Source organism: Chlorocebus sabaeus, chromosome 12 (assembly GCF_047675955.1).
Source record: "Chlorocebus sabaeus isolate Y175 chromosome 12, mChlSab1.0.hap1, whole genome shotgun sequence".
NCBI classification, from domain to species: Eukaryota; Metazoa; Chordata; class Mammalia; order Primates; family Cercopithecidae; genus Chlorocebus; species Chlorocebus sabaeus.
In genome coordinates this window covers 84238340-84259772 of record NC_132915.1, presented here as the reverse complement: position 1 = coordinate 84259772, position 21433 = coordinate 84238340, and the positions used below count along the sequence as shown (strand labels likewise).

At 53.8% G+C, this 21433-nt stretch overlaps 1 protein-coding gene across 4 annotated transcripts in view; it reads right to left on the bottom strand.

Moving 5' to 3' along the window:
• Window positions 1-21433, bottom strand: part of COL27A1 (collagen type XXVII alpha 1 chain) — a 158039-nt gene that overhangs the window by 24584 nt on the left and 112022 nt on the right. For 3 of the 4 annotated variants that reach the window (XR_005235389.2, XM_007968312.3, XM_007968314.3), the window contains 8 exons: window positions 20750-20803; window positions 19265-19318; window positions 14162-14269; window positions 6315-6368; window positions 6081-6188; window positions 4881-4934; window positions 3859-3912; window positions 179-235 (listed from right to left, as the gene is read on the bottom strand). Coding sequence is in view for 3 of the 4 variants with exons in the window: in XM_007968312.3 (XP_007966503.3) it covers window positions 179-235; window positions 3859-3912; window positions 4881-4934; window positions 6081-6188; window positions 6315-6368; window positions 14162-14269; window positions 19265-19318; window positions 20750-20803 (543 nt within the window). In the remaining variant the exon portion in view is untranslated. The remainder of the gene's footprint in view (window positions 1-178; window positions 236-3858; window positions 3913-4880; window positions 4935-6080; window positions 6189-6314; window positions 6369-14161; window positions 14270-19264; window positions 19319-20749; window positions 20804-21433) is intronic. The other variant, XM_037984064.2, reaches the window with a different exon arrangement.

Genomic DNA, 21433 nt, shown 5'->3' with positions numbered 1-21433 from the left:
AGACAACAGCAAAGTTTGGGCCACCAGGTGCCGAGGATGCCAGCCCTGGGCCCTGTTAGCCATGCCCTCTGCGGAGCTCTCAGGGACCTGGCCCCTGATCAGCCCACCCCTCTCCATGCAGCAGGAGGCCCAGATTCCACCTAGGACTCCCCATGGTCCAGGGAGGGAGGGGGCTTACCCGATCTCCAGGTGGCCCAGGGGGACCCTCCGCCTTGCCGTCCTCGCCCTGCTCCCCCTGTGGACACAGAACCAGCTTTAGGGCAAACCGCCTGCTCCTGGGGAATGTGGGGAATTCCAGATGGAAAGCACTTCATCAGAGATGAAGTCTAGCCTGCTTAGGGTTACAGATGGGGACGCAAACTAGAGAGGGAAGGGTAGGTGTGTCTGAGTCAGACCCAGGCTGGTGTGGAACCAGGACTGTGGAACACAGAACAGCGCTTTGTGCCCTCCAGACGCCCTTGAGCTGTAGGATCCTGCAGGAAGTCAGGGAGCTCAGACAGCTGGGTTCACATCCCAGTTTGCAAAGGATCAGCCGCGTGGCCCTGCAACACGTCCCTTCCCATCTTTGAGCTCCTCTCCTCAGCTGGGCAATAGGGGAGCGGAGCGGAGTGGGATGGGGGGAAGGGGGCAACATGTGATGTCCGTCAAGGAGTGGTGAGGACTCCATGGAGTGATGCGTGACGCCTGGCAGGGAGTAGCACCAACTCCAGCAGCTGGTACGCATGGGCACTGCTCCGGGCCAGACACAGGCGGACTCATGACATCCGCAGCGCAGCACTGGGAAGCAGATGCGATTATTATCCCAATTCACAGATGAGGACACTGAGGCTCGCAGAGATGATGGGACCTGCTCAGAGTTCTTCACCCTCTATCTAAGAGTCCCTGTCTCCGATCCTTGCTGGGAGGAACCAGCTTTAGGGTGAACCTCCTACCCTCCATGGTAGCCCCAGGTGGCACTTGGCAGCCACTCAGCATGGGAGTGTATCCATAAGACAGGTTCCTATGTGCAGAGCGGGACTGGAGCGCGTCCCGGTGCTGTTCAGAGGACTCGGTGAGGAAAGGCACAGGAAGCCCTCAGCAGGCTATGCCCACGTAGCAGGGGCTCAGCAGATGGCGTTAAAATTGCCGTAGCCGGTAACAATAGCAGTAGTGAGACTGCGTCACATGGACATGGCCAGAGACGGGGGTCGGGGCGGGGAGCAGAGTTTAGAGGTGGGATCCTCATGCCATGGCCACCCCAGGCCCTGGTCCACCCGCAGGACAGGTGTAGACGCCACCTTTCAACTATAAGGAAGGTGTAAGCGGAATGGCAAATGGCAGAATCTCAGGGCTCAGAAGACTCCAGCCCCAGAAAACTTGTGTCACTCCTCTGGGCACAGGGCTCAAGCCAGGCACCCCTGGACCCCTTTGTTCATAGGGACTGAAATGGAGCTGGAAGAGGCTGGACAGAGGCAAAGCGTCCCTGGGGCTGGGACACATCCCTGGCTGGAGTCAATTCTAAAGGTTGGTGGTGATCAGCCACCAGCCTGGGGTCTCTGTGGTTCCTGTGGGTGGAGGCTGCAGGCTGGCAGGGACTAGGCCTGAGGTCTAGAACCAGCTGTACCCAGAGGGGTGGTCCAGGGAGCGGGGATTCCTTCTCGTCCCTGCCCACTCTCTATGGTCTTTGATCCAGTGCTCAAGTTCCACTGTGGACAGAGGCAGCTGGACTTAGGGACTTTGGGGAAGGGGCCTGCCTGTGTCTACCCAGCATGTTCCATGTGCCAGGTATTTTGTAAGGTTTGTTTCATCCGATCTGCACAGTAACCTATGCCGCTGGGACTATTGTCCACACTTAATGATGGGAAACTGAGAGGAAGGAAGGTCTTAGCCAAGGCCACTCAGGAATCGGGGCAATCTGGGCCCAAAGCCCAGACTGGATGGGCTTGGATGGTCGGGGGCCCTGCCCGCCCCAGCCTGGATCAGCTATACTGATGCCCCACAATGTGAGTGTAGTTTGGGGATGCATTTTTTCGCACCAGAAATCTGGTAGGATACCGTCCCTCCCTTGTCCAAGTCCCAGAGTCTCATCCCCTCTCTCTGGCCACCAGCTTTGTAGTGAGCTCACCCCCACGGTGAGCGGGGGTGGGCGGTTCAAGTTCAAGGCGTATGGCTTCCTTATCTCGGGTCTGCTTTTGGTTAGGGAAGTAGGCTCTGACATCAGACAGATGGGGTCTAAATCCTGGCCCTGCCACCCTCTTACTACAGATCCTGGGCTAGTCTCTGAGCCTCATGGGGACTCAGTTTCCCCACCTGTCCTGTAGAACAGTGCTATCTCTGCACTGGGGCTGCGGTGAGGATTACGGGAGGAATGGCAGGGAAAGAGCTCTGCATGTGGGCGTGTGCTCAGTATCTCCCCAGGAACCTGCTCTCTCCTCCCCAGCACCATCCAGCTTGTGGCTGGCTGTTCACTCATGGGACTCGCCCTATTTTTGAGACCTCTAAGGGCATCATTCGCAGCCTGTAGCTCAGGGCCTGGAACACACTACATCCTCCATAAATACCTATTGGAGAGCTGGAGGAATGAACAAATCTAATAATGCCTTCTAAGTCAGAAAAGGCATCTGGCTGACGTATATGTGATGCCCCCCCCCCCCCCGCCACCTTGGCCTCTCATTCCCAAGGATCCCCCCACCTGATGAGGCACTCAAGGCTCAGCGAATCCTGGGGACCCCCCAAGGCCCCTGCAGCCTTAAGGCAGATTTGATGTTAGGGTCCCATTCTCAGCAGCCACAGAGACTGCTTCTAGAGCTGCAGATGGCCTGGAGCGGAGGCCTTGGGGCACACCAGGGCCTCCTTGTTTCAGGGTCTGTGTTAACCCCTTCTGTGCGAGCGCTGGCAGGCTGCGAGGGCCCAGGAGGGACCCGGGGTACTGAGTGGCACCTTCGGTGGCTTCCTGTGAAATCGGCTGGGGCGGGTGGCCCTCTTCGATGGCTGAGCTGTCCTCCTCCAGCAGGAGGAAGGGGTCAGCTGGGCAGCACGCCGGGCCAGCGTGAGTCACCAACAGCAGGATTTAGTTAGTGGGCAGCTGACTCAGCAAAAGAAAGCCGTGCTGGGGAGGCAGGGGGCAAGCGGAGCGTTCCAGCTGAACCAGCAGGGGAGAGGGGGAGGAGGAAAGACAGAAGGGACTCAGGCGACGAAGGTAGGACTCAGACACGTGGGTTCTGGGGCCAGCTGGGGTATTGCCTTGGACGTGACATGGCACCAATACCTTGGACCTTCTGGCACTCCTGGCCCTCCACATCCCCACCAGCACGCCGGGGCAGGGGCCAGGGATCAGCGAGGATCCTTCCAGTGATTTCTCTCCTCTACCGAATCTTGAGCCAAGGGGTGGGGAATGAACATGCCTTCCCCTCTGCCTTGGTGGCTCCTTCCTTGACCACTAACCACTGGAGTTCCTCACTCTCTGTCCTAAGCCTCTCCTGCTCAGCATCCTCTCCCCACTCTCACTGGGTGATCTCATTCACGGGCAAGGCTTCAATTCCCATGTCGACACAGATGATGGAGTTACAGTTTTAGTCATTACAAGATTGATGTCCATTTCTGCTTCTTGGTTATAAGCCCCGTGAGGGCAGGGATTGCATATTTTCATTCCAGCACTGGGTACAAAGATGACACCCAGCACATACTGCTGAATGTGGATCTGATGGCTCCTGCCTGCTGGGCACGGTGGCAGGGACACCAGCCTCGGCTGCTGCAGGGGTGAGCCCCCACAGGCTTCTCCAGCCATGGCTACCCCAGGGGCTTTCTCCTGCTGGCCCCGAAGCTGACCTCAGCCTCAGACACGAGGGTGCAGCTGCTTCCCCCAGAGCAAACACCCACCTTTTCGCCTTTTGGTCCAGGAGGTCCGAGGGGTCCCACAATGCCTTTGTGTCCCTGCAGGAGAACAAGAAGGAGGTAAGTCAGAATGAGGACTCAGGAAGGACAAAGGACATGGACTCTGAGGTGGGGACACTGGGCTGCAAAACTGGGTCCCAGCTCTGCCCCAGCTGGCTGTGTGGCTCTGAGTAAGTCTGTGTCTGTCTGAGCCCTGGCCTTCCAGACCGGCCATGCTGGTCTCAGACACACCCCAAAGGGGTGTTCCAGCTTGGATGGTCAGGGGCCCTGCCTGCCCCACCCTGGAGCAGACCTGGAAGGGTATCTCGGGAGAACCAGCTTTGTCCTCCAAGCCAGGACCAGGGACAGGGGCAAAATGCTTGCCTCAACAGACCTTCCCAGGCTTTGGCTAGGCCTGCAGGTGCGGACACCCACCGTGGGCCCCTCGCAACATCTCTCCAGGTCTTGTCTTGCCTGTGTTCCTCTCCCTCTCCTCCCCTCCCTGCTGTATCTCTACCAAACACTGGATCTAGAGCCTCGAGGACCAGAGCTAGGATTCCACCTCCAAACTGAAGTGGTCAGGCCTTGTGCGCCTCTCTATCCTCCTGAGCCTTGGTTTCCCCTTCTGAGTAGGCACCGTACCCCTCTGAGTCCTGTTCTCTCCAGATGTGTAACATGGGTTTGGCTCAGCCATGTCTAAGAAGGTGCCAGACTGGATGCAAAAATGGTCCCTTCCCCAGACAGCAGACAAGGCATGCAGAGCACCCACCCCAGGCAGGAAATACCCAGGAAGGCTTGGGGTGGCTCATTTTGATCTGGTGGCCCCAACCACACCTGTCCCATCCATGATCTTCCACCCCCACCACAGCTCTGGGCCCAGGGCTCCCTGGGGCAGGTGAGACCCCACATCTTCAGTGTCCCAGGGGTCAGCCTTCAGCCGGGAGGTGGTGGGGCAGAGGCTGACGTGGGCCTGTGTGTCCAGGCCTGCAGGACAGGGTCGGGGGTGGGGTGAGGTGATATCTGCTTACATCATAACCAGCCAGTCCCGGTTCTCCTTGGGCCCCCATGCGTCCAGGAGCACCCTACAAGAGGAGGAGGCCCTCGTTGGTATGGAGTGTGGCTCTCACAGCAGGGACACAGCTGTCTCCCTGCAGGCCCCAGCCCTGCTCCACCCAGCAGCCTGGTGCTTCCAGGCTGCCCATAACCAAGGTGTGCGAACAAGGCAGAAAGCCAGTGACATCATCCCTCCTCCCTGGAAATCCCCACCCCCGCCCCAGCCCTCCTTCTCCTGGCTCCAGTGGTTCAACACAGCTGATTGCTAAATTCTCAGGACTCTTACAAGCCAGTGGAACAGAGCCGTTATTAACAATTCAATTTTATGGACTTACAGTTAAATTAATTTTACTAAAAGCCAAGATAGAGGATACTCAAAACTCATCTCCTCCTAGCCATTTTACTACATTTTCCTCCTCCCTACTCTCATGAAGTTATTTTGGTCTACTGCATCTGTGCGTGTTGGTGGAAACACTGCCTAAGGGAGGGCTGCCGTGTAACTCCAACCCACTCTGCATTCAGTGATGTCATGTCAGTGGCTTGAAACCAGCCACGGAGGGAGCATTTACACTGCAGAAACTGGCCAATACCACAAACCAGCCTGGCTGCTTAACCTTACACACAGCCAGCTTGGAGCTGCTGTGTCACCCTCTTCAGCCTCCTTCCCTTGCTTCCGCCTGGGGTCTTCATCTCCTGCAGGTATCAAAGCCCTCTGGGCCCCTTCCTTCAGGGCAGCCCAGCAATGCTCTGGGACACCCTCAGAGTCATCCAGGGACCTGCAGGAGCATTGCCCTGTTCCTCCTGAATCTATTTCCGAGGGGAAATCTCCTTGTTTGATAAAAACAGTCCTAAGAATCGGGTCATTTCTCCCCTGATGCTAATAACAAGGCTTATTCATTTGGGTCCATAGAGGGCTTCAGGGGACCCACACACCCCTTCAAATTGCAGGAAATATACTGTGTGGTGTATACTGTTCCGGAGGCGGGGCTGCAGCTCTCTGCAGGTTACCAGAGCGATTCATGATTCAGAGAGGTGGCTGGGACAGTGAGCACCAAGTGTTCAGCTAATAGCTGGGGTGGGTGACAGCAGCACAGAGAAGCCTGGTGTCTCCTTTCCTGCCCTTGGTTCCCTCTATTCCATATCTTACTCCCAGACCCCAGCGAGAGAGTCCTCACCGTTGGTCCCAGGCTGCCCCGGGACCCTTTAGGGCCTGGAGTGCCAGGGGGTCCGGGGTCTCCAGGGACACCCATCTCACCCAGCTGTCCTTGGTAGCCCTTGGCGCCCTGCAACAGGAGGAGAGACAAGCTGTCACCAGGCCCCAGCAGGACAGAGGGGCCAGGGAGGGGAGGGACTGGGGAAGGGATGTGGGGGAGGGACGTGGGCCCATCGAGGCAGAAGGGGGCACCTACCTTGGCTCCAGTGCGGCCCTTCTCGCCTTGCTTCCCTGATTTTCCTTCAGGACCCTGAAGAGAGAGGAGGGAAAGAGCAAGAGAAAGATGAGAGAAGAGAAGAAATTGAGGCGGATTCGCAAGGTGGTCAGACTGTCAGCTCTGGAGGCAGACGGCCCGGTTCGAAACTAATTCTGCCACTCAGTACCCCTGTGACCCTGAGCCTGACCTAACTTCCCAGGCTCAGCGTCCTCTGCTGTGTAGTGGGGACAGTGTCACAGAACTTAGGGATTCGACTTGGTGATGCAAGAACGTGCTGACAGCAAGGCCTGGGTGCAGGGGTGGACGCTGGGTGTGGCTTCTGCAATTGCCAGCTTCACTGTCGTCATGGTTACTGTTAGGCATCCAGGGGTGTCCTACAGGGAACAGCTCTCTGCACTGAGCTCTCTCCAGCGCCAAGTGCTGTTCCATCCTCCCAACGACCTTGAACGTTAGGCCCCAAAGAGACCCGCTTCCAGTTGAGGCAGCCAAGTTCCCAAAGATACAGTGACTTTTGCCCAGGGTCCCAGCTGCGCCTTGCAGGCCCTGAATCAATCCCAGCTGTGTCTGGCTCCATGCCCAGGGCTCTTTCCACCCCCTGGCTCATGGTCCCCATTGATGACATGAGGTGGCAAATGGAGAGGATTTATAGGTTCTTCCCTATCTCTGAGATGTTGTGCGTCACTTGTGAGCAATTCCTGGGGCATGTCCCTCACACGGGCCCCTCCTCTCTCAGGGGCTGGGCTGGAGGAGCCTCCTCACAGTAAGGAATTGTGCTGGAAAGGTCAGCTGCCTTCTCCCACTTTCCTGGGGGTCCCCAGGCCATTGCCTCTGACAGGCCACTCCGCCCCTGCCCCACAGGGCTTCCCAAAGAGATGCTCTGGCCTGCCCTGCCCTGCCCTGCCCTGGTGTGTGGCGGGGTTGGGGGGGGTGCGCAAATTCAGCTTTGTGTCCACAGTTGTCAGAGAAACTGCACAGCACGGGTGAGTGTGTGCAAGTGTGAATGTGACAGTAAGAGACAGACACAGAGAGAAAGAGAAGAGAGAGAATCAATCCTGGGCCATAGGTCGGGATGGAGGGAGTGGGGCAGGCAGCGTTTCTGGCCTAGAAAGGACTTCTTGACTGCAAGCCTCAAAGGATCTAGAAAGAATGTCTATGCTCTTGGTAAGCACTAAGGAGCTGCTTTGATGTAATCCCTCTGGTTGCATTAACAGAGGCACCAGATGTAGAATGAAGGAGGTGATGTCCCATTCGGGAATAGGTATTGTACTTTAAGAAGAGGCACTGACTAATTGTGATAGAAGAGGGACAGGAAGAAGAGGTCCTAGAGGAACAAGGAAACATCTGGACCAACCCAGAGGACTTGGTTCCCGTCTGCAGATTTCTGCAGCTGTTCTGGGGGCAGGGCCAGCCATGTTCTCTAGGGTGGCCAGTGCATGAAAATTATGGGGCAGCTGGCTTTGATTCAGTACAAGGGAGAAATGTCTGCTCTAAAGACATAACACAGCATCAGTTATGATGCCAGAAAAGATGATGCTATCCCAAAGGGACACACCACTCAGACCACCCTGTGGTCCTCAGAAAGGGAGGAACAGTGGCCTGGGAAGGACCTCAGCACAGACTGCCTGCATCCCAGTGCCTGAGTCCACATGTACCCCTGGACCAGTCCTGCTCTTTCTCTGAACCTCAGTTTCCCCACCTCTAGTATGGGACTAGCCCCATGGCCTCCAGCCACATACAGCTACTGAACACTTGAAATGTGGCTACTCTGACTGAGGAACTGAATTCTTGATATTATTTAACTTTAATTAATTTAAAATTAAATTTAAGGCCGGGCACAGTGGCTCACGCCTGTAATCCCAGCACTTTGGGAGGCCGAGGTGGGTGGATCACTTGAGGCCAGGAGCTCAAGACCAGCCTGGCCAACATGGCGAAACGCTGTCTCTACTAAAAATACAAAAATTAGCCGGGTGTGGTGGTGCACGCCTGTAATCCCAGCTACTTGGGAGGGCCCAGGCACGAGAATTTCTTGAACCCGGGAAGCGGAGATTGCAGTGAGCACTACTGCACTCCAGCCTGGGCGACAGAGTGAGACTGTGTCTCAAAAGAAAAAAAAAAAAAAAAAGTAAAAGTTGACACACGCAATTATGTTGCTAGAAAACTTGATTGGAGTAACTTGGGTATATGAACCTACATTTTCAACTGTAAATTTTATGAAATCTCAATACAGATCAAGTATTTACAGATCAAAATCAGTGAAATTTTATAGACAATGAAAATCTAAACACAGGTCAGGTATTTCCAATGAAAATTCACATGTGAATTGAGATGTGCTATGAATATATATACTACACACTGGTTTCAAAGACTTACTACAAAAAGAGTGCTAAATATCTTATTAATGATTTTTATATTGATTATATTTTGAAATGATATTTGGATATATTGGGCTAAATAAACTATATTATTAAAATTAATTCTTTTTTTTTAATCTGAGACAGGTCTCTCTCTGTTGCCCAGACTGGAACACAGTGGTTCGATCTCAGCTCACTGCAGCCTCAACCTCTGGGGCTCAAGTGATCCTCCTACCTCAGCCTCCCAAGTAGCAGAGACTACAGGCATGAACCACCACGCCCAGCTAACTTTTTAATTTGATTTAATTTAATTTTTGTAGAGACGAGTTCTCACTATGTTGCCCAGGCTGGTCTTGCACTTTTAGGCTCAAACAATCCTCCCACCTCGGTTACCTAAAGTGCTGGGACTACCGGCATGAGCCACCGCACTGGCCCTTAAAATTAAAGTTACCTGTTTCTTTTTGCTTTTTAAAGATGGCTACTAGAAAATGTAAAAGGAGTGGCTTGTATATGGCTTGTATTTCATTTCTATCAGACAGCACTAGGCAATCTCAAAGTCTCCAGCTCTTCTGGTGATAAAACACCAACAATCCCTACAACCCTCACCACGGGCATGTGCTGTGTTCTCATTCTTCATAAATGTTCGTTCAATTCTCACCAGTGTTTGGAGGAAGGGATTATTGATCCCGTTTTGGAGCTAAAGGAACTGAGGCTCAGTGAGAGGAAGCCCTCTGTGGGCCTCCCAGCCAGGTCAGAAGTGACACGCAGCTCCTCTACTTCCGGGGCACCTCTCCTTCCAGGCTGGTCATGGTCAGGCAACGGGGAAGGCATGTCACAGTGATTGGTGGCATTTTCCAGTGCACTGAGGTGGCTGCAATGGCTGACTGATCCCTTGCAGAAGGCGAGATGAGTCAGTGCTGAAGCATCCGGTACCGGGGCAGGGAGAAGGGAGGCTGCATCTCCCCCAGGACAGGGCACCACTTGCTGGGACGTGCCCTCTCCAGCAGAGAGCATACATACAGTGGGTGAGGCTGTGGGCCTGGAATGAAGATTTCTGCTGGGCCCCATCCGTATAGATGCATTTCTGGAAAGGCCCCAATGGCTCATAAAATTCTATTTTTAAATACTCAACTGTTTCCAGGCCACAGAGTGGGAGGTATTTATCCTGATGCCAAAGAGACTCAAGGCCCCTCACTGCCTTATCACTCAGCACACACTTGGCCTGGCCTAAGTGACTCCCTTTCCAATCCCGGCATATGAGAAATGGGAGTGATGGCAAAACATTGACATTAACACAGCTACCACCACCACACCACTACTACCATCATCATCACCATCATCATCACCACTGCCCACACCATATCACCACATCATCATCATCACCTCCACCCCCACCACTGCCATGACCACCATCACCATTACCCATCATCACCACCACTGCCACTATCATTAGTACCACCACCACCATTATCACCACCATCATCACCACCACCACCATCACCATCATCACTTCCCCATCATCATCACCACCATTATCATCACCATCACCACCACCAACACCACTGTCATCACCATCACCACCACCACCACTACCCCCACCATCACCACCACTACCCCCGCCATCACCACCACTACCACTATCATTAGTACCACCACCACCATTATCACCACCATCACCACCACCATCACCATCACCATCATCACTTCCCCATCATCATCACCACCATTATCATCACCATCACCACCACCAACACCACTGTCATCACCATCACCACCACCACCACTACCCCCGCCATCACCACCACTACCACTATCATTAGTACCACCACCACCATTATCACCACCATCACCACCACCACCATCGCCATCATCACTTCCCCATCATCATCACCACCATTATCATCACCATCACCACCACCAACACCACTGTCATCACCATCACCACCACCAACACCACTGTCATCACCATCACCACCACCACCACTACCCCCGCCATCACCACCACTACCACTATCATTAGTACCACCACCACCATTATCACCACCATCACCACCACCATCACCATCACCATCATCACTTCCCCATCATCATCACCACCATTATCATCACCATCACCACCACCAACACCACTGTCATCACCATCACCACCACCAACACCACTGTCATCACCATCACCACCACCACCACTACCCCCGCCATCACCACCACTACCACTACCACTATCATTAGTACCACCACCACCATTATCACCACCATCATCACCACCATCACCATCACCATCACCATCACCATCATCACTGCCCCATCATCACCACCACCACCACCATCACCATCACCACCACCAACACCACTGTCATCACCATCACCACCACCATCATTACCCCCACCATCATCACCACCACTACCACTATCATTAGTACCACCATCACCATTATCACCACCACCATCACCACCACCACCATCACCATCATCACTGCCCCATCATCATCACCACCACCACCACTATCACCATCACCACCACCAACACCACTACCCCCGCCATCATCATCACTACCACCACCACCACCATCACACTCACCTCTACTCCACTCCCACCCCTACTATCACCATCACCACCACCATCATCACTGCCTCATCATCATCACCATCACCCCATCACCATTACCACCACCAACACCACTATCCCCACCATCATCATCACCACCACCAACCACCACCACCAGCACCATCGTCACTGCCCCATCATCACCATCACCACCACCACCACCATTATCATCACCACCACCACTATCATTAGTACCACCACCACCATTATCACCACCACCATCACCACCACCACCATCATCACTGCCCCATCATCATCACCACCATCACCACCACTATCATCACCATCACCACCACCAACACCACTACCCCCGCCATCATCACTACCACCACCTCCATCACCCTCACCTCCACTCCCCTCCCACCCCCACTATCACCATCACCACCAACACCAGCACCACCATCACCACCTCATCACAGTCACCACTACCACCATCATCACCCCCATCATCTTCATCATCACCACCAACACCACCATCATCAGTACTACCACCATCACCATCATTATTATCATCATTACCACCACTGCCATTGCTGCTGCCCCCACCCACACCATCCACTCACCATCACCACCAGCCACCACCAGCCTCTAGTCACTTCATCCTCTAAATTTATAAAGACAATCTTTTATATTTCTGGTGCATTTTATAACATGCTTTCCTATCCTGAGTTTTACTTATTCTTTATAGATAAGAAAACCAAGGCTCAGAGAGGGGCAGTGATTTGCCCAAAGTCACACAGAGAATGGGTTGCTTGAGCCAGCCAGAAACTCAAGTTCAACCTCAGGACTCTGGTTCCACGACTTTTTCTGCCATGTGTTCCTGCCCATTCCACAGCCATGATACTCAACACTTACTAAAAAAGGGCCCCTGGAACGCTGGAGCTCAAAGTGATCTTAGCACACATTCCTTCCAAATCCTCCAAGGGCAAAACCGGAGAGGGCAAGGGGTGGGTGAAAGGTCGCAGACCAAGTTCCTAATGCAGAATCTGGGCCAGGGCCCCTCCTGCTAAATTCCCCTTGGCCCACTTCCCCGCCGCTGAGTCAAGCCCGGGGAAAGCCTCCTGGCTGACTCAGCGCCCTCGTATTCTTCTCTAGTTTGGTGAGTTCATTCTGTTGCAGCTGTTTAGGGGGATTGGCAATTCAGTGCTATTTTTAGGAAACAAATATTTTCCCACAACCATAGTTTGTTGCAGGCTAACTTGGATCTGTCCTAGGTTAGTCATGTAAACACTTTAGGGGGGAAAAACAGTGTCAAGAGCAGGCCTGAATCGAACTGGGCTGCTTTGCCTAGGTAACATCGATCTCTCCGCTTGAGGGATGAGGAGCGAAATGGATACCCCAGGGAGACTGGGATGGCAGCAGAGGTGTGAGTTCTCACCAGCTGGCTGGCTCAAGGTAGATGCCAGCAGGCTTATGCATTTGGGCATTTTGTCTGCAAGGCCACCTAATCCACGGGTCCCAAGCAGTTCGACTGAACCGACCCAGCACTCCTGGGTCACACAAACCCTGCTCAACTGTACAAGACTACCACCGCCCCCCCACTACCAAGTCAAGTTCCGAGTCATCAGTCCAGTATTTGCGACACTCAGAAATCAACCTTCCACCTGCCTCCAGCCTCATCCTCACAGACCCACAGCCAAGCCCTGGATTCCAACTCTGCCAGAGCCCAGGGGCAGTATGTATAGACTCATGCAGGCCTAAGTTCAAATCCCAGCTTTGCCGTTTGTCACTGTGTGAGCCTGGGAAGTTTCCTTTACCTCTCAGATTTTCCCAATCCTCAGGGGTTGCTATCAGCATCAAAGAGGGAACCTTCAGGAAAGCACTGGGCAACTTGTCTATACACGTTGACACTTGTCTATACACCTTTAGTCTCGGAGCACCTGGCCCAGGGAAGATGCTCGTGAGTGTTTGCAGACTGACTAAGTACATTTCTGTTAGGGTAGAAGAGCAGAGCTGCTCTGTCTTCTTAATCAACAAACAGACTTTGGTCACCTCTTATGTGTCAGGTCTGGGTTTTTTTTTTTGTGTGTGACAGAGTCTCGTTCTGTTGCCAAGGCTGGAGACAGTGGCGTAATCTCGGCTCATTGCAACCCCCGCCTCCCAGGTTCAAGTGATTCTCCTGCCTCAGTCTCCTGAGTAACTGAGACTATATATGCGCCACCATGCCTGACTAATTTTTACACTTTTAGTACAGACGGGGTTTTACCATGTTGGCCAGGCTGGTCTCCAACTCCTGACCTCAAGTGATCCGTCTGCCTTGGCCTCCCAAAGTGCTCAGATGACAGGCGTGAGCCACTGGCCAAGGCACTGTTAAAGACGTAAATGAAGGCCAGAAAAGGTCTTGGTCTTCATGGAACCAAGAAATACACTGAAGGTTATGCATGTCCCTGAGGGCTCATGGCCCAGCCTGGGGGCAGGGATGGCTTTTTGGAGGAGGTGATGTCTATGGTGATACCTAAAGGCCAAATAGGACTAAAGCAGGTGACAGGGGAGTGAGGAAAGGAGAGTGTCCTAGACAGAGCACGGATAAAGGCCCAGGGGTAAGGGCCACAGCTTGTCCAAGGAACTGAAAAAAGTTCAGTGTGTCTGGATATGGGGGATGGACGAGATGAGGTCGGCAGCGGCCAGGTTTGCACAGGGCAGGGGAGCCGGTAGGATGAGTCACAGATGTTCTGCAGAGCCATGGAACGTTAAGCAGGGAAGGGACATGGTCAGATTGGTTCTCTGGCAAACCACCGGGTGGAGAAAGGACTACAGCAGAAGATCCTTCAGTGGCACGACCAAAAGCCCTCCCGCCCAGCTGCCTGCACAGGCATGAGCGTTCCGGGTACCCCAGAGCCCCAGGCGCTGCAAGCAGCCGGCACACTCACCCGGACACCAGTAACACCAGGGGGGCCGGGGGGCCCGTCCTCACCCATCAGCCCTTCCTGGCCTTTCTCGCCATGTTCTCCATCAGGCCCTGGGTCTCCCCTGTCCCCCTGGGTGGCAGGGCATGAGGAGGGGAGAGAGACAGAGAATAAGTTAGTTGCCAAGTGCATCAGAGGCCCCAAACTGCAGGGCTCCATTCAGACATCCACAGCCAACTGGCCCCTAGATTCCCGACAGGTCCCTCCGCTGCCAAAAAGGCAGGGTGCTGTGACTCGGCTGCCGCACTCAGTGTAGCCTGAAGCTTGCACAGGACGCATCCCAGACTTAGAGGTTCCCACGTGTCCCTGTCTGGGCCTGGGCCAGGAAGGGCAGAGTGACTCAGAGATAAGCCCAGGTCCTGACTGCACCCACCCCACGGATTTCACAGGAGACAAGGGCAATTTGTCCCCAACTTAGACACATTGGGAGAACAAGAGTCTTATGAAGCAGAATTTTTTTTTCTTTTTTTTTTTTTTAGACAGAGTCTCAGTTTTTCTCCCAGAGAGAGATTGTGCAGAGGTGCAATCATAGCTCACTGCAGCCTCTACCTCCTGGGCTCAAGCAATCCTCCTGCCTCAGCCTCCCAAGTAGCTGGGACTACAGGCACATGCCACCATGCCCAGCTAATTAAATTTTTTTTCTTTTGCAGAAATGAGCTTTTGCTACAAGAGAGCTTGAGCCCAGGAGTTGGAGACGGTTGCCCAGGTGGGTCTCCAACTGCTGGGCTCAAGCAATCCTCCCACCTCAGCTTCCCAAAGTGCTGGGATTACAGGTGGGAGCCACTGCGCCTAGCTGAAAGAAATTTTCATCAAGCAAGAAAATTTACCCAATTCTCCCTCTCAGAACCACTCTTTCCATTTTTCTGAGCTGCATTTTCAATCCTTGATGACACAAAAACAGTGAATAATGATAATAAATGGTAGGTAACAGTTTGGATGGTATGCACCTGACTCAGGGCAGTGAAGCAACTGTCCCAAGGCTATGCATTGGTTCCAGTAAACTAAGCTCTAAAGGCACAATCCCACTGGACTGCCGGTCTCCATCTTCGTTTGTTATAGTTACTGCTTTGCTCTATGGTGAACGTGCCCTCCCGCTGCTCTGGGCTCTGCATGGCGATCATTCTTATGGGCTGCAGAATACTTTCTCTGGGGAATGGATGGAGCTAACATTTATATGGCACTAACCATGTCAGGACCATAGTCTGAGTCCTTTAACATTTATTAACTGATTTAATCCCCACAAAAGCTTTCCAAAGCTGGTCCGCTTTTAGTCCCATTTTACAGATGAGGAAACTGAGGTAGAGCTAAATCAAGTCATCTGGCCCAGAGGCCCACAACTGGCTAGCGGTGGAGCTGGACTTTGAAGCAGGATCCTGAGCGTGCCCTCTTTACAGCGACAGGGCTGTAACCAAGGTCTTCTTGGGGCTTCGGGCCTTTGGGGCACCCGGGGTTATTTCCTTGGAAAGGCAACACTTGGCATGGGTTTTTTTGTTGTTGTTGTTTAGATAGATCTCATTCTGTCACCCAGGCTGGAGTGCAGTGGCCTCCACCTCCCAGGTTCAAGCGATTCTCCTGCCCCCGCCTCCTGACTAGCTGGGACTACAGGCACATGCCACCACGCCTGGTTAATTTTTGTATTTTTAGTAGAGACAGGGTTTCACCATGTTGGCTAGGCTGGTCTCGAACTCCCGACCTCAGCTGATCCACCTACTTCCGCCTTCCAAAGTGCTGGGATTACAGGTGTGTGTCACTGCACCAGGCCGGCATGGGTTTTTTATGGTTTTGAAGCAATCAGTGTCACTCTAAGCTTGCCTTATCTCATCACGGTAATCTTTGCATACTCCGAGAGAGATTGGGGGCAGGTGCGGTTCCAGGATGGGGCATGCAGGATTCTAGGATGGGGCATGGGCCGTCACCCTCATCAACCTTGAGCAGAGGAGGTGTGGAGTGCAGCATGGGCATGGCTGCCAAGAGGCGGCGTCCATCAGAAGGTGGTCTCCATCGGGGCTGGCAGGCCTGGGGTCTGTGGTCAGTCTGCACTGGCTTAGCTGTGAGTTGTTCAGGGAGATCCATGGGAGAGGACATGAAGTCACAGGTACGAGGAAGGATGGGTGAGAAGAGCAGGCTTGGAAAAGCATAGTGAGTCTTTACCAGTTCTGTCCCCCAGTGCCAAGCTTTACGAGGGACACTGATAAACTGGTGTGCATCCAGAGGAGAGACAGCACAGGAAGCAGAGGGCATGAAGCTGGAGCCTGGGGTTGGGCCCTGCCCAGAAGAGAGGCTCGAGAGAGCGACTCATGATTGCTCATTGCTGCAAGCTGGGCCTGCTGGGGCCCGGGCTCCAGGGCAGGAGGCGGGTGTGACGGAGTTGCTGGGGCAGTTTCTAGCTCAGTTGGGCAGATTTTGCAATGGTGCGGTCCAGAGATGGCACAGATAAAGGCAGGAGACTCCGAGCTGAGGCGTGGGCCAGTGCAGAGCAGATCTGGGCACAGAGTTGTACCTAGATCCCTTCCCACTGAGAGCCTCAGCTTCTAAGCACAGCCTGGCATGAAGACAGGGGGCTGGCCCGGATAACTCTCCTGCAGACTCCCCTGGCTCTGGGATTCCATTTCTGGCTTGTCGTCCTGGCCACCTGTTCTCCTAACTCTCAGAGGCAGACAGCCTGTTCCAGGAGGCTGGTTGGGTTTTCAGCAAAGGGTCCTCACCTGGGCTCTGCCTAAGACCACCCTCCAGGGGTTAACTGGACCCCTGGGGTGGACGTCCTTGTGAATCGCATGCAGAACAGGCTCTGGGGGTTCCTGTAGATGCCCCAGTTCCTCAGACATCTGTCAATGCTCAGAAGAGCCTTGCAAGTCACCTTCCTTAACCCTCTCCAGTTACAGATGGGAAAACTGAGGTGCAGAGAGGTGAAGACTCCCTGATATCACCGGGTAAGTCAGTGCTGTGTGAACCAGGGGTTCTGGCTCCTTCTAATTCCAAGATTTTCTGCTCAGGGGACGATGCCTCCCTCATCCCTGGGGTTATGCTGCCTAAGTTCAAATCTTGCTACTGCTACTGAATAGTGGTGTGACCCTGGGCAAGTTTCCTCGTTTGTAATATCAGGATCAAAGGATTACTGCAAGGATTGAAAGAGATAAACCATGTAAATAGCTTAGCAGCGTGTCTGGCACGTGAATGCTGGATCAAAGCTAATTATTATTGGTCACCGCCACCATCACCACCGTCAGCTGGACATCAGCAAAGAGATAACGGGTGTAAAAGCACTCTATATACTATAAAGTGCTGTGCATATTCAACACGCAGTTTTCACCACGAGGGGTGATTCCTGGACAAACACCTTAAGAAAATGGGTCTCTCCTGGGATTCATGTAAAGACCGGGGAAGACGCTGTGCATTTGAGCACAAGGACTCAGGTAGAATTGGCTTTGAAGGGAGGGAAAGAGGACGAAGCCAGGGCCAAAAAGCCATGCAAGGTGGAGGCAGAAGACTGCACGAGGCACCCAGGTTGGAAGACCCCCTCCCGCCCACCTCGGTGGACATTCCAGGAAGAAAGGTGGCCGCCCAGAGTGTAGTGAGAAGGCTGCTGCTTCGTGCCTCAGTTTCCTCATCCGTCCAGTGGGGATGGTACTATATCAAGCTTGGGAGAGTTGCTGGGAAGATTAATTATCAAATGGGTGAATTCACATAACGCCCTTCGGGTCAGTGGCACTGGGCACGTGGCAAGCGCCCAAAGCATTTTAGCCATGACCTTCATCAGCATCACCACGCAGTGTAGCAGGCGCCGGCAAAGGGTGTGGAGGGGCTGTCAAATGCTCCGGGTCTTAGGACTCAGCTGTACCCTAGGATGCAGCAGGGCTGGGGGTGAGGAGGCAGGTGGATGACAGACAGGGGGCGCTCTCGCTCTTGCAAGAAAACGTGAGGAGTCAGCAGGGGCTGGTCACCAAGGCACCCTGGGAGACTGTGGGGAGGGCATATGAGGGTGGGCGGAGGCCTGTGGATGGGGAAACTGAGGTTCAGAGAAGGGGTCTGCTTCTCCAAGGTCACCTGGAGAGTAGGTGGGTGAGAGGGGATACCCCAACATGGCCCTCAGGACCCTGGGCTGGAGAGCTGACTTGCGCAGGGTGACCAGCCAGCCTCGGGAAAAGCCCATGTGTGGGGTCAGAGCAGGACCCGAGACAGAGGCCAGGGACTGGCCTGGCTGGAGATGGGTGTGGAGAGTCAGAGGGCGGTGCCCACCTGCCCACCCGCAGTTCAGGTGAGCTAAGGTGCCTCTTCAGAGTCCTGACATTTGTGGCTGACAGGAGGCTCTCAGGGAGACGCAGGGTCGAGGTGGGCCAGCAGGCTTTGGCACCTGTGAGCTGTGGGTTTGAATTTTGGATCCTCACTCACAGCCATAGGTCCTGAATATATCTCTGCCTTCCTCTGAGCCTCAGCCTTTTCGCCTTTAGAATGGGTGCATAGTACAGCAGAGCGAGCAGATTTGGGTCAAACAGGCCCAGATTTAGGTTCTGGATGTGCCAGTTGCTAGTGGTGTGTCCTTGGGCAAGTTGCTTCACCGCTCTGAGTCTGTTTCCTCATCTAAAGACAGAACTCCCATTGCCCTGTGCATCCAGCTGGTACAGGGCTCGGTGTTGTACCTGGTATGCGTGTGACTAATCCTCCCTAAATTGTGACTCATAAGTCATGGGTGGTAATTACTATTTTCCTGACCTTCTAGGTTATTTGGATGATCACAGAGACCAAAGACCCTGGCTCTGGGCCTGGCGTAGTGCCAGTGCTCAGGAACCACCCTTAGCCAAGAGAAGCTGATATTTTAAGAAGGGTAGCAGGAAAGACTGCAAGGTGGTGATGGTCCTGGTCCCGGTCCCACCTGAGCAGGTAGTGCAGAGGGCAGGGTGGGAGGTGGCCGCTGGACACTGCTGACCCTTCCCCTGCTGTCAATGGGAGCTGGAGGTCTCATCACAGATCTCCACAGGAACACAGTGCTTCTGGGAGGAGACTTAGGTCTTGGATGGGAAAGCAATGCCCTGCCAGGGTCCCCAGGCCCTGCCCTAAAAGGGCACTTACCTTCAGCCCATCAGGTCCCATGGGGCCACTGTCACCCTCGAGGCCTGGTTCTCCCTGGAAAGGGTGAGGAGAAAGAGGAGGAGATGTTACTGGGGAGGAGGCCCCGGTGTGCTTTTCCTTTCTTCCCCCTCCCTGGGGCAGTGCCCTGACCCACGGATCTCCAGGCAGTGGGACCCTGGGGGCCCTGGCACACAGTGGGTGCATGGTAGCCAGGGGCTGAGTTAGCAAATGAACAGGAAGGTTGAGGTGACCACCCTCGGCTCTCTAGAAAGGGGAAACAGACCCCCAAGCTACCGACAGCTCCCTCTGCAGGGTGGTGTGGGGTGGGGGCTACATGAAGTCACGAATTTAGAAGGTGCCTGTCATGGATTTGTCCTGGACCTCATCTCTAGGCTGGTTGGCGGGGCTGCGGAGTGGCTTCGTAGTTAAAGACAGGCTTTGACATCAGCCAGACATCAATGCTCCTTCTCGGTTTCCCATTCACTGGCTGTTTGACCACAAGCAAACTACTTAGCTCTCATGGGCATCTGTTTTTTCATCTGAAAAATGCGGCTGACACCACCTTCTTCAAGGGTTGCTGTAAGGCGCGGTGCGAGCGCCCCACACCAGGCAGCCCTGTGAGATACTATTACTGGAGCTGGAGCAAGCCTTCCTGGAACTCCTTGGTGGAATCCCACTTCTCAGACGAGGAAAAGGAGGCCTGTCTTTCAACTTTTCTTCCCAGCAAGCTCGGGAAGGACAACAAGAACACTGAGTCCCCGGCTGACCCTCAACCAGGCTGGCCCTTCCAGCTCCAGAGACGCCCCCGGACAACAGTTCTTGAAATGGCCATCAAATTAAGTTTGGGTGTCACTCTGCTTTTAGAATTCATCGCTGTTCAGAGTCTGAGCTGGAAAGGGCCTCAGCAGTTGTCAGATGCAGGATGGCAACCATGTGCCAGCTGGGTGGTCTGTGATCCTCTTGTACCCATGGCAGGTATCACTTATCAACCCGCTGGAATGCAAGCTCCAGAGACAGGTCTCGGTTACTCACTGCTGTACTCCTTGTGCCTCGAGAAAAGTGCCTGATACACAGTGGGTATAGGATGCATGCTCATCCTTCTCTTTCCTACCGAGCCTCGAGAACCTCAGGATCCTTCTTTCTTTCTTTCTTTCTTTTTTTTTGAGATGGAGTCTTCCTCTGTCACCCAGGCACGATCTTGGCTCACCACAAGCTCTAACTCCCAGGTTCAAAGCGATTCTCCTGCCTCAGCCTCCCGAGCTGGGACAACAGGCCACAAAATGCATTTTGACCATAAAATGCCTTTCTCTACATGGTGGAAATGCTGGCCTACCAAGACAGACTGGGCGAGGCTATAGAGGTTCATAGTCTATTTCTGTAACTGAGGAAACTGAGGCTTAGGGAGATTGAGAAAAGCCCGTCTCTTCCCCTGCTGTGCCCACACACCCTGGGGGCTTTCAGGAAGAATAAATCGCTTCAACTTACCCGTTGCCCAATGAGGCCCTGCTCCCCAGGGGTGCCCAGGGGTCCAAGGTCACCCTAGGAGAAGCCGAACAAAAGTCCATGGGGGTGGGTAGGGCCAGCCCCAGCCCTCGCCACCCCTTCCTGTTTCCACCTGCTCTGACTTGGAGTGTGGGAGGAGGAGATGGGGAAGTTCCTTCTTCCCAGGGACCACAGAGAAATCGTAAAACACCAACCAGAGCTCCTGTTCCAAGTAACCTTGTCCACGGGCTTCTTCTCCCATGCCAGGACAGGAGGATCATTACCACCAACACCACCACCATCATCCTATTAATAACTAACTGTACTGTTCTAAGGATTTTTTTTTGAAACAAGGGTCTCGTTCTGTCGCCCAGGCTGGAGTGCAGTGAGGTAATAATCACAGCTCACTGCAGCCTTGATCTCCCAGGCTCAAGTGATCCTCCCACCTTAGCCTCTCTCAAGTAGCTCGGACCACAGGCATGCGCCACCATGCCTGGCAGATTTTTAAATTTTTTGTTGAGATGGGGTCTCGCTACATTGCCCAGGCGGAGGACGTCAGTTTTTATATTAACATATTTGACTTTCAAGACAATCCTGCAAGGAAAGGTATTCTTTTAGAGGTAAAGCATCAGAGGCATTGGGGGAGTTCGGTAAGGAGCCCAAGCTCTCATAAGACTAGTCAGTGAC